The 14617-nt window shown below is 30.1% G+C and overlaps 1 protein-coding gene across 1 annotated transcript; it reads right to left on the bottom strand.

The window, feature by feature from the left end:
- Positions 1–3575: 3575 nt before the first annotated feature.
- On the bottom strand, positions 3576–5302 carry LOC146951925 (putative galacturonosyltransferase-like 1). The gene has a single exon (XM_085756587.1). It carries the CDS (start codon positions 4893–4895, stop codon positions 3792–3794), a length of 1104 nt encoding a protein of 367 aa, XP_085612713.1. The 5' UTR covers positions 4896–5302; the 3' UTR covers positions 3576–3791.
- Positions 5303–14617: the final 9315 nt, after the last annotated feature.

The following is a 14617-nucleotide window of genomic DNA, read 5'->3' as shown; positions in this document are numbered from 1 at the left end:
CGGCAGAAAAATTGATGAGTATGAAAATTTCAAAAAAATATCATCGTAGAATTTAAACCCAAGACCTTAGCTTTGAAAAGAAACTCTTTCATGGTTATATTAGTTCCACATAATTAATAATTATATTAGTTCCACAATACTAGTTCCACATGCCATGGTTTCTAGCCACCTTATCATTTCATGATTATATTAGCTACACATGTGCTTGTCACATTTCCCCTCAAAAAGAAAATGTGCTTGTCACATTAGTACACATCAAATCTCGGGTTAAAATTTTAATGTGAAAGCAATAATAAGTTGATCCAAATAGTAAGGTTTTGAATCCATTAAATAAATGGTCAAGAATTTGATCTCTAATTTTGCTATGAAACAAATTCGGTTAAAATGAAAAACCTGCTTATGTGCTCCACAAATTTATCGACGGAAATTAATTCTAAATGGTGGTAGAAACTTCATACCAATAACACAGTTATCCAAAAATATGGATGTAATGAATGTACCAAAATTATGTCATATAAATAAACTTTAATATGCAAATGATCACTACAAATAAAAGTCACTTCAATGTTAGTCTCCGTAGAAAATCAAACTAAAGTCAAACAACAACGATATGAAAAATGAATCATATCCGCGTGAACCCTTTGCTCTATGTGAATGCTTCGTATTCGTGTTTCCACAATCTTATGATTCAATTGGTTTTCTATTTTTTTTTTCTTCGCAAAGTGCCTGATCCAATCAAATTTCAATTGTTTGGGTTGAGTTAAAAATCCACATTTTTTCTATCAAACTTGAACAAACCCAATCCGATGACGAGTGAATTAGTTTTCTATTTTTTCTATCCACATTTTGTTTGGGCTCACTTTTATTTTTTAAATTACGGACATTATAAAATGATTTTTAGAAAATTGAATTAACAACATGATTGATGATGATATAATACTTCAAAAACACTTAATTTATTTTAAAAATATATTTTACATTGTTCGTAATTTAAAAAATAAAAGTGAGCCCTCCCCTCCATTCCCCTCCTAAACCCTCAATCCAAACACATCCTTAAAGTTTATCAAAAAAACAATCACTTCCCCTCTGATTTGAAAAAAAAAACACTTACCTTCCCTCAATGTTCACTATGATAGTCACTGTTAAGAAAATCTTAACTTTCTTTATTGTGACACCTCCAAAATTAGAACACATTACTTACACTTAGGGCTGAAAATGAGTCGAGTCGAACCTGTCTGAGTTTGAATCGACTTAATAAGAATTGGTTCGGCTCGAAACTCGACTCGAGTTTGAAACAAACCTTTTTTTAGCTCGAGTTCGGCTCGTTTAAAGTTCACGAACAACTCGGTTCGGCTCGTTAGATTCAACTCGTCTGCTCGAATTGTATAGTTCAAAAGCTTTTTTTTTCCTTCAAAAAAAGCTTTTTTTTATATCAAAATATGTCTTTGAATTTAAAAAAAAAAACCAAAAATATAACTTAAATAAAACCATGAAGGTAGAAAGGCAGTGGCACTTAGTACTGTAGTGTATACCATGTTTACATTGTATTCATCACGCACCTCTCTTATATAAGAGACTCTTCCTCTCTAATATTTTCAAAACTCCCGATATGGGACTATTTGTGTACAAAGGTTTGTTTAAAAGCCTTCAAAAGGTATTAACTTTTTTCCTCTATTATTACAATTGTCGTTGATTTTCAATCAAATTAGCAATAATTCTTGTGAGAAAAATACATAATTATTAGAAGTTTATAATAAATTACATATTATATAAAAACATGTAAAATAATATTTTATATATATCGAGTTGGTTTATGAACCAAACGAGTCGAACCATACTCAACTCAAGTTCAACTCATTTATTTAACGAGCTTAATTTTCAATTCAAGTTCGACTCATTTGATTCATGAACTAAGTTCAACGAATCAATTATCGAATCGAGTCTCGAACTATTTTCGATTTGGTTCGGTTTATTGTCAGCCCTACTTACACTTAAATTGCTTCTTCATCTTTCTCTACACCGGAATAAAATTCATTCGATTTCTCCACAATAGAACATTACAACATGAAGAAAAAAAACAGTACTTTAAAATTGCTTGATTCATAAATCAATAATTCATAACAGAGCTGCTGCATTTAAAATAATCTTTCAAAATTACAATATTAAATAATTTGTATTGGTCATAATAATGTTCTTCTTCTTTGAGATCATAGCTACTACTAAATAACACGAGTAGATTTTTTTTTAAACAAATTATAGATACAAAGTTTCTACCATTATTTAACAGTGATTAATCTTTATAGAAGAATATATACGACACACGAAGCGAGTTCTCATCTTTCAACTGGATTTTCAAATTGCAAAAGTGTGGAATCGAACATCTAACTGCTTAAGAAATCCAAATCCATTACTATTGGATCAATTCATTCTTGGTAATACATTAAATTTTTATTTTTAATCTTGGTATAAGGGCAAGAGGGTATAGTGCATTCAGACGCCTCATAATTTATCCAAATTAAATATTAAGTTTGTAAATTTGATCATAGTTTCTTCACCTTCAATCATTAGTCTTTACTTTCCTCTCACCATCAATTATTAATTAATGCACATGGCATTGTTTATCCAAGGAAAGTGTAATCAGCTGGCACAATACCTTTCCAACCTTACCCTATTTGTATGAAGACAATAGAAAAGAAAACAATGATAAAAAAGCAAACACATGATTGTTTAGTTTAAAATAGAGAAACCAATTTCAAAATTTCTTATTAGAGATGTTCTTCATTACTGAAAGTTGGTGCATCCAAAAACACTCTTGAAAATTAATTTATGTATCTTAATTTCTTCAACCGATATATGTGACATAGCCTTAGAACTTTATAAGGGCCTTTTAATTAGTCATAAATCAAACAACAATTTTTTTACATAGAAATAGTACTTTGTGAAGAAGTTGTTGTAACCTGAAAACTGATGGTTCCAAATTAACAATCATATTAAACACTTTGAATCCCACTTTTTTAAAATAGGCAAATCACTTTCAAGTGTAAAATAAGCAATAGTACTAATTATTGAGGTATTGAAATAGGCAAATACACTTTGGTAGTTAACATATATGCATATTTTCCCTCTCAAAAATAAAACATATGCATGTATCGAAAATATTGACTATTAATTTTTTTACTTTATTCTCTACACACTTTACAGAAGTAACTTTCAATTATCAATTAGTATACCATAAAGCCTCAAAATCTTTGGAACATGCTTAAAGGAACAAAATCATAACTCAAGTCATGTCACTAGACTTAAAAAACAGAGAAAAAATGGCAGATAAAGAGAAGATAATTTAAAAATTCCGTAAATACAATTCATATTGTAAAATATGCATAAACATTTGATATGCTAAGACGCAAATTCAAACTCGCAATATTCATCTTCTCCGCACTTTGTGCGTATGAATTCTGGCGCGAGACTCATTAAAACAAAAAATAATATCAGAACAATCAAAACAAAATTGTATATACATAATCTTGAATTTGATTATGTTCTCCTTAATAAGAACAAAAATTACTCGATGAATATACACATTCAAAATATGCAGCTCTTCAACTATATACAAAGTCATTATTTTTTTCTCAACAATATTGAAAAGTCTCATATTCTTCACAATTGTCTCTTTTTTCCATTGTTCAAAAGATTATATATATATATATATATATATATATATATATATATATATATATATATATATATATAATTTTTATTAATTACATTTAAACTTGATTTTTCTTCCCTAATCAAGAATCAAGAGAAAATGGTGTCTGCAAAAGATCATAAGGTGCCCAAAGAGCATCCAAAGGACAAGGTCTATTAGCATCCAATCTCACCCATGGTTTACCTTTTCCACTCCAATGCAATAAACTCACTGGACCTGGATGAAGATCTCGACAAAGACCTCGAAAATTATCACCACCAAGACCATGTTGATTCCATCTATGATCCACAGGAACAATTTCCCCTGCAAAAACAAGCAAAAAAGGTGGCAATGAACCAAGTTCATAGATTCTCATCCTCTTTTGTAATTCCATCCATTCCTCAATCTTTGTTGTGTAATCACCGTCGCGCCATTTTTCTAGATCAATTACCATAACCCCGGTATTAAAGTAACAAGGTTTTCGATTCGCGAATGTTAAAGACAAAGATGGGTTGGACCAAAATGTTGGTGTGAAGTAAAATGTGAAATTTGCATTGCAATACTCCGGTGCTGCCAAAACTGCATTTTTTTCGGCTAATGGTGTTGATGCAAGTTTTGCGATATCATCAACTAAGATAAGGTCTGAATCCAAGTACACAACTTTTCTTACACATAATGGAATTAGATTTGCCAAATAGCTTCTTGCATAATTGAGTGGACAATCAAGTGCTGATCGAATTGAGGTTGAGATTAATCCCGAAACGATTGAATCATCGAAATTGTAGACTTGGAATTTGAGGTAAGGGAATGATTTTGAGATTATGGAATGAAGAAGTGAAGTGTTTGAGGAACAAACGAAGTGAAAGATGATGTTTTGTGGACATGATGAGTGTTGGAGGACAGAGAGGATTGCAGCCATGGAACCTCGGATATATGTTGTGTCTAATGTCATTGCCACATGGACTGCTTCCTCAGAGCAGATATATGTGTCAGTGTCATGTTCGGTGTCTTCTTCTGGTTCACTGATGGAGGCACAATTTGGTGAGTTGTAGAATTGAGGGGCTTCTTTGAATTGATCATTGATAATTGTTTTTCTTGTTTTTGAGGCATTTTTTTTGGTGTTGGAGGATGATAGAGATTGAAGACACAAGAGGGAGAGAATGAGAAAGAAAAATAAGAGTTTTGGTTTTGGAAAATTGATCTTCATTGTGTGTGTCTGTGTTTTTTTTTTTTTTTTTTGATTGAGAAGGGTGAGATCTTGGAGGTGGTTATAGTTGGAGTTTGAGGGTTCAAACACACTTTTGAGTTAGTGAAAGTTTTTTAACTTATAGAAAAAGATGAAGAAAAAAAGGGAGAGGCAGAGGGGGAGAGAGAGAGAGAGAGAGAGAGAGAGAGAGAAGTGGCTTGCTAGCTGGATGGGTTAGCATAATGAGAGAGAGAGAGGGCAAAGTCAAGAATATATATGAAAATCATGTAAGAGGGGGGAAGTTGGTGGAGTTCACATATATAGTTTTGGATTTATATGGTTTAGTATTTTGAACCATTTTTCAGGTATGGGATGGGGACCCTTACCATCCTCTTAATAAGGATATGAATTTCTTCATGTCTCATTAACTTATGATTTTTATTTTGTATATAATGTATGGTTTTTGTACTCAATTAATTATGGTTTAAGCCATGGGATGGGGATATAAAAGAGCATTTATCCATTTACAAATACACAAGGTAGACATACCAGGAGAAAATCTTGTGTGGACTAGGACCAAGAATTTTGGTTTCATCACACACACAAGATTTTCTCCTTCTCTCTCTTCTCTTATCTCTTCTACATTTTCTCTCTCTTCTCTCTTCTCTCTCTTCTCTCTTCTCTCTTTGTGTGTGACCAAACCAAAATTCTTGGTCTTGGTCCACACAAGTGTTTCTCGACATACCAGTGCATTTATGTATCATAAAAGAGGAAATGTATCTGAATATGTCAGAATCATATTGCTCCCATGTTCAGCAAACAATGTATTTTCATTTGTTTTTATTTCACACAATGGAAATAGTGAGTGTATTTAATCAATAAAAATCTTATCTCTTGGGTTTTAAAGAAAAAGGACATTTAGTAATCTAAAATTCAATTATATATCTTGTCCATTTTATTTCATGTATATTTGTTATAATATAAAAATAAAAGGACATTTAAGTGCACAAGTTAAAAGTTAAAAATAGAATTAAAACATAAATTTTATCTTGTCTTAAGAAGTTAAGAAGGTAAAAATGGAAATTGTACATTCAAAATGCTTCTATCTTTAGTTTCTTAACTTGTGTCTTAATGGCGCATTTTCCTAAAAAAAATGGACATGTTAAGTGTTCTATGGGCAGAAGTTAAAAAATTAAATATAGAAATAAAAATTAATTTTTCTATTGAAAATATAGAACTTTAAAATTTGAAGATATATAATGCACCATTTCCAATTAAAAAGCTTGTATGTTTAAATTTTAAATTTGTGTATGAATGGAAGAAGTTAGCATTTCCCAAAAATTAAATTATGATATTGTATCATTATCATCCGATATTTGAAAAGAGTGTTGGAAATACTCATTTTATCACTCATTTTTCAATACTCACTCACTTATTAGATAAAACATGTGCGAGTTCCTGTCTTTTGAAAATAGATCTCTCATAAAAAGGAAATATCTACATGAATTTCACTCAATAAAAAGGAATGTAACATTGTAATATATCTCATAAGATTATATATAAATAGCTAATTTTATGGGTTCGTTTTGTAGTTAGAATAAGTTAGAGACAAAATGTGATGTAAAATTTGAGAAAGGATAAGAGACAATAAAGATTTTGTCAAAAAAAAAAAAAACAGAGAGACAATAGAGACATACCAAAATTTTATCTCATGTATTTGATGCGCACGTTATAACAAATAGGCTAACATTTTTTTTCAATCTTATTTTTTATTCACACCTTGTTACATCATATGATATTTATCATATCTATATGACAAATTTACCCTTGTGAAACCCGTTACATGCTTTTTTTTTACTCTCCTGCTATTAATAAAAGAGACTCTAGCAATCTGGAGTTTGACAGAGAAGTAGGTAAAATTTTGTCAAAAGTTATTCCACCTAAGAATCAAATCCTAATTATTTCGAATGATTCGTCCTTTGATGGAATCTATTAAATATCGATGACCAATCACTTGGTTATATAATATGTTATACTCCATCTGTCCATTCATATAAGCATCTTTTGCATCTAATAAAAGGGTGCTTAGATATATGGACGAATGGAGTATTTAAATGACAAAACAACCATTGTAAGAAAATAATATTTAATATGTTCGAAAACTCTAAATTAATATTCATATTTTCACACGTTGTACACATTTGATTCCACCATTAAATCAATAAATCCCATCATAAAATCGTTAAGATATGATGAAACTTATTGATTCAACAATAGACAAAATTGTACACAATACAAAACTATTTTAATTGTGCACATATAATTAACCCTATTTTTTTTCCTGTTAGAAAAGATAATAACAAAGGAAGCCCTCAAATTCATTGAGTGTCCTTACAGATTAAGCACTATCCCTTCTCACTTGGATTAGAAATTTAGAATTGTTGAAGAAAGTACTTTGTGTTAAAGTAACAGTGACACAAGACTAGTAAAGAGCATCCATGAAGGTAAACTCGTAACATATTAATTTTTCTGCGTATCTTATGCATCTAGCGTTGTTCTTACGGCTAGCTTCGCATTCATTCGAGGCACATTCAATGTTGTTAATGGTTCATGGTCATGGCATTTAATTATATAGTTTTTATATTTTCTTTTCCTTCTTGTCAATGGTGGAACCATCACGCATTCATCCGAAAACTACCCAGCAACCGAATCTTACATTGACCGGAAAGATTTTTATTTACATGATCAAGTAGAAAAGATAATAAGAAAAAAAATTAAGTAAAAAATTAGGCCACTTCACACAAATTAAGAAAAAATTATCAATGAAATAAAGAGAATTATACAATTTTAACAAACTAACTTTGTTAGTCATAGGTTCTTCAAAAAAAAACTTTGTTACTCATTGGTTAACTCGCAAATTAACCACACACATTTGACCATTTCACATATATTAAAAAATTTGATAAATAATTGACCAAATTTTTTTTTTGATAAATGAAAAATAAATAATATGATTTTACTAAACTATATTTATTAAATACTGATGTATTTTTATTATAATAAATATTAAGTAGAAAATAAAATTGAGAGTTATGCACATAATATTAATTTAAGGGTAAAATTGAAGAAAAAAAATCAATTAAAACTAAATTGAAAATTGAAAGTGACACTCTTTTAAAAATATTTTTTTCTTCTAAAAAGTGACAATTATTATGGGACAAAAGAAGTAAATGCAAAATAAATAAAAAATGTATATTAGAGTGATGCACGTAGTATCAATTAGTTGATATAATTGAAAAAATAAGGCTTAATTGCGATTTTGGTCTCCATATTTCCATTAATTTCCATATTTGGTTTCCCTATTTTAATTTGATAGTTTTTGCCCCTCCATCATATTTTTGAACTAAAAATTTGGTGATATCAACATCGATGAAATTGTAAGAAAATCCCCTTTAAAACTACATTTAAAGCATTTCATATCATGATATTTTGGACCAACTATTTGATTCAGAGATCAAAACTGTTAAAATAATTTAAAACAGGGACTATTTTACAAAATAATAAAAATAGAGGGATCAAATCTGCAATTAAACGAAAAAAATTAACATCACATTAATTTGTTAATAAATCGGGAGACAAAAGATGGTCACAATGATTTTGTCAAAAAAAAAAAAAAAAGATGGTCACAATGACAAAATATCTAAAAGACAAATATTTATTTTATGATTAACAAAACTAACACATCCTTTGATTAATTACATGATGATTTTACTAACATTTAATTGATATACATTATAAGTATAAAAAAAAAATTGTAGTTGAGTTTAATCATATTTTTTTATGAATTTTCAATTAATCGTTGCGTAGATAATTATGAAAAAAAATAATTGGATGAAAATAAAAATTAATTAACGATGAACAAGAGGATTATAATTTATAATGCAATCAACATATAATCGGGTCTAATGATAGACAATGATGTTCATAAGAGCGCAAACCAAACAAGATCTTATGACTCAAAGAGGGTACGAAGTCAGCACATTTGTGTATGTTTCAGTTGATAAGGTGTACCACTACGTGGCAATTTGAACGTCTGAGAAGTTGTAGAGCTTCGTATCAACATCTAGTTAAGGGATGGGGTGGATAGGATTTCAGCCTCAACCACGACCATCCCAATCTAAAATGAAATGAAGGGAATCAATGACGTGGGTTCTTGGGTTTTCGATTGACTGCATCATTTCACTCGACTGACGGTTGGGTGAGTTCGGATCGGCCAAAAACCACTGTCAGAACCTGCATCCTCTTGAACCACAATTTATTGCGACGCCATTTTGCTATGTATATGCCTAGGGTATAAGTAATAATATTGTGAGACATCGTTTTATAGAGATGGAGTTATACCCAAAAAATATCATTCAACCATCTATGAAAATCCTAATTGTGTCGCTCTCCCTTCATCTAACCTCTCTTAATCTCTTATTTTGCCTCCCTCAACTTCCTCATAGACTCAAACCAAATTAGGTTAACATTCCTATCATCTTTCCAATTCATATCAAATTAACACAGCACTAAATATTAAATAAATTATGGCCACCATCATAATTTTCTTACAATCTCACGTTTAATTGTTGCAACGTAGACCAAGCAGAAATGGAGACACTCATCTCTCGTTGGTCCATCTTTGATCAAAGTAGATTTGCGCTAAATCTAATTTTCACTATTTTGGATCTGTTTTTTTCTTACAAAATACTTGAATTTTCGTGTTTACCATCATTCCCTTTTTTTGTACTACATATTCTTTATCTTCAAGTTTTAACATTCTTGAAACCAAAAAGCAAACATATTGAATTATTTTCTTTATGTTCTTCAATATATATTGAAGTTTGATGTTTCAGTGGTCCTCTATGTTCTTGTTTTTGTGCTTATGATCTTTGTTCTATGATAACCGTTTCAACTCACTCATTCAAACAGAAACCCGAGTAAACCGAATATCCACACAAGATAAAATGGATGGAATATTATTTTCTTCGGTTTTGGTCAAATTAGCACTTTTGGAACATCCTAATTCAAAATTTTAAGTTAAGCTTTTAACGCAATACTAGAATCGATCTTCAAGTGGAAATAATTTACCATTTTGTCAAACTCATCCAGAGTGATTCGTCCAGCAGAGTTGCTGCCATTCGCAAGAATGAAAGCCATTGACAATTTATAGAAACATGCATGATAGTTGCAATAGCGTTTGGCAACAAGTGCATATAGAATCATGCAACATACCTCTAAGATAAATGTTTTGAATTCTTGAGAATGGTTTGATGAGAAACTTTCCAAAGATGAACACAAATTCTATCACGATCTTTTCAACCGTTAATCATAGCAAAGATAAGATCTGGATCTTCAACTTGATGATGCTTTTGATGGAAAATTGATCGTTACTCTCAAGGGTCCGATTTCAGAAGTTAGGGTTTTCAGAGGAGTTCGGTGATCGTCCGATTCCAATCATCACCTGAAAGGGAAAAAAAACTACATGAAAGTCAATTCGGGATTGATGACTCCAATGAGTGGCAAGATCTTGAAGAGACATTGCACCTAATATCCAATTATCCTGCCCAAATTTCACATTTAGTACCATCTTCGATGACCCAAGAGACCGAAGAGGTATTAACTCGATTTTCTTGATGAAACAATTGAAGTCATGAAGTTGTGTGTTTTTATTATTTATTTAAAAAAAATAGTTATTTGAAATAAGAATGAAAAGGTGTTATACTAAAATTTGGTATCTCCTTTATATATAGATACAAATAAAGGATAAAATTGGAAGGGAAATAAATCTCACACACACATAATGTTATGTGCTTCTTTGATTGGGAAACACGAAATTCTAAATAATTTTTTTTTGAAGAAATATATTTTTTTAATAAAGAGTAAAATTAGAAGGAAACAACGATACTTCCTCTAGAATGATTTATAAGAAAAAAATGATAGAAAACACATACTAATAAATGTATTTGAACATATTTAATATATGCAATCTCAATAAAAAAATCAGTACATTGGTTAAATTACCCTTACTAATAAATTGGATATCGAAAATATAAAAAAATTAAATTAAATGAGGGTAGTTTAGAGATACTACCATTAATTATGAGATTTGTAAACCTTCTCTTATTTATTTTCTGGTCAAGTAATCTAGTGGTTAGAATTCACCTCTAAAATAAGCGGGGTGTCTGGGGTTGGAATCTCGTCCCCTACATATAACAATGCATTATCCTGGCCAAATGAGCTATATTTGAAAAAATTAATGCTGTCATATTTCATTTCACACTATTTGCTTCTATCACACTAATTCAAATATGGGGTTTTCGCTCGAGCAGAAGCACGAGAGTGTATATAGAATATGATTTTAGCAAGAGATGAAACGTTTCTAGCGTAGAGGTGAAAGTTAGAGATCATATTATACCACAAGTTATACGTTTTAAATATCTTGAGTTTATAGTACAAAATTATGGAGAAATAGAAGGATGTGTGAGCCATTGAATCCAAGTTGGGAACCATTGGATCCAAGTTGGGTAGTTGAAATAGAGGAGTGCCTCAAGTGTTTTATGTGATGCGAAAGTACCGCTTAAGTTGAAGGGAAAATTTTTATCGAACAACTGTAAGTCCGACGATGTTGTACGAGACAGAGTGTTGGGCGGTGAAGAACCAACGCAAATACAAAGTAATAGTGTAGCAGAAATGATGATGTTGCGTTGGATGTGTGGTATGACTAGATGAAATAGAATTAGAAATGACGACATTAGAGAGAGAGTTGGATAACACCTATAGTAGAAAAGATGATAGAAATTAGACTTGGGTGGTTTGAGCATGTAGAGAGAAGAATTGTGGATTTTGTAGCTAGGAGAGTAAATCAAATGGAGGGAAGTCGGATCACTAGAGGTGTGGGTAGACCTAGAAAAACTATAAGAAAAACTGTCAGGAATGATCTAGAGATAAATGAGTTGGAGAAAGACATGATTTTCGATAGAACACTATGGCGCCGGTTGATTCATGTAACCGACCCCACTTAATAGAATAAAGCTTAATTGTTGTTGTTTATTTTAACTCAACCAATTGAACTTAAAAAATTACAATAAAAATATAATTACAATATCAATTGAAAATAAACTTGTCAGATGAAATAGAGTATAAAAAAATAAAGCATGTAATTTTTAATTGGCCAATTAAAAATAAAGTTTAAATAGATCAAAACTATATATACAATAAGAAATAACATGATAACACTATATGCATTTAAAATAAAATGTAAAAACTAAAAAAATTCCCTCCCTACGCCCTAGCACCTATTTGCATCCCCTCCCTACTCCCATGAGTTTATCTATTAACAAGATAGATTTAAGTATTTCAATATTTTTTATTTATCTAATTTTTTAATCTTAACCCTTCTCTTTTTAGGCTTTTTTTATTTATCTAATTTTTTAATCTTAATCCATCTCTTTTTAGGCAAAAGAGATTATAATAATCTAGAATTCGTTGGAGAGATAATTATATTTAAACTTAGAATTTATTTCAACTAAAATTTAAACATGAGTTTTTAAAAAAATTCATCCGTATCTAAAGTTTATTAATCACATGTGATCGACCATTTAATATTTTATCTGTTATATTTAAATACATCTTTGGGCTCTTCCTATATATAATAGTAGATACGAATGTCAATGCTTTTTCAAGCTGATATTTTAATTGAACTTACTTTACCTCAATCAACATCGTCCTTTGCTTGTAGATTCAAACTCCTTTAACTATTTGCCAAAGACTAGGCCAATAGAATATAATATATGGTGATAAAAAATTATCACACGTCCACGTAGGGTTTCAGAGGTTATTTTATTGTTATGGGATATGGGAAACAAATCCTTAATCCTTTCAATTAGGAGTACTAACCATTAAGTAATCCTCCACCAAACCATACATTTTTTTCCTAATTTATAATTTGGAATGTGAGACATGAGATCCTTAAATTAGTACTCCAATTATTATTACTAATTGCACTTACTATCCTTGTTTAATACACCTTAAAATTGAGTTAATAGACATAAAAGGCAAAGACGTAGTTTGCAAGTAATTTGACGTTTTAGCCATTCTGAACCTTTTGATCACGTTTGACACATTGCAGCTTATGCAATACTCGTTTAAAACATACAATATTATAAATTAGATAACCATCCTTCAATCCTATGAGAAGCCAAATTAAAATGATAAAAGTATTTGGATTTGTACTATGAAAATTGTTTTTGAAAGATTTTGTTCCGTAAAATTGATGTTAATTAAAAGTTAGTTGATCATGAAATATTTAATGTCTAGATATATTTTTGTAAAAGTGAGTTGAATAAAAAAATTGAGTTTAAAAATCATGTTTTGAGTCAAAAACCATAAACTTAGAATCAAATCTAAACCCAAAATCAATTTCAATCGAAATCACCAAAACATGATAACCAAACTAAACACATGTGCAGGCTTCCAAGTTCCAACATAAGAGAAGAATCAATTTTATATGAAATCACTTTTAGCTTTTTCCCTAACTTTTCCCTAACTTAAAACCAAACACACAAAAAGAAGCTTCCGGCATAAGAGAAGAATCAATTACAATGTCTATAATTAGAAACAATCGTTGTGCAATATGAATAACAACAAAATTTTGAGTTAAGGTTTGTAAAAAGGGACATGATTTTTAACAAAGGATCTCATACAAGTTTTTCTGTTTTGAACCCCAACAATCAAATTGTTTTTTTCCATATGTACATCTTGTATGTTTCTCAAAAGAAAAATGTTATGATTGCACTTCAAAGTTTAAAATAAAAAGATATGATCACACGCCATAGTAATTAATTAGATTCCAAAAATAAAAAAACGTGTTTGAGTCATGACCTCACATGAGTCTTAAAAGTCATTTTGTTCATATGGGGTGATTCAACATTCATGTTGTAAACTTCCAATAATTTGTCTATATTCACTATCAATCCCATACTTTCCAATTTTCACTCGAACTTAAAATCTTAAAACTTAGTTCAAAATAAGTAATTGTCGGTGGTATGCATTGAATGATCCAATAAATAGTTATGGACATGCTTACTTTCAAGGTGTATGTAAAGTATGTAGCACACTACTAGCAAAGTGTCATTTTTCCCATTCAAATTGATTTCATGGTACGTATATGAATTTTTGTGCCACGAGTGAATTTCTTCCACACTATTAAAAAAGTTCAGAAAATTTATTGAGGAAACGAGGAATCAAAGTTTGGTGATTCTAAATTCTAATTGATGACTTTGTTTTGTTTTCACAAGTACACGCAAGTACTACTCATAAGTAGAGTTGTCAAAGTGCCAACTCGATATTATAACTGTTACCAATAAAAAAGAGTAACGATATTTGCATAATCCTTTTGTGACAATTTGTGTGATAATATTTTTTTCTTTTTTTATTGGACTACAAATACTAAAGAGAAAAAATAAAAAGAGAATACAATGAGAATATGAAAGAGTGAATACAATGAGAATATGAAAGAGCGTTGTTCCAAAAATTATTATAAGATGGTGTATAAATATCATTTCAGATAAAAATATGACAAATAAGTACAAATCAATATCCTCTCCATTATTTAACCTTTCTATTTTTTCTATTATGAAAATTTTGAAAATGTATACTATATAAAAAGAAAATAGCATGTCTTAGTTCTACTTGGTTGACTT

Source organism: Medicago sativa, chromosome 1 (assembly GCF_051527215.1).
Source record: "Medicago sativa cultivar Bolivia chromosome 1, Bolivia_mono, whole genome shotgun sequence".
NCBI classification, from domain to species: Eukaryota; Viridiplantae; Streptophyta; class Magnoliopsida; order Fabales; family Fabaceae; genus Medicago; species Medicago sativa.
This window is presented reverse-complemented; position numbering and strand designations above follow the sequence as displayed.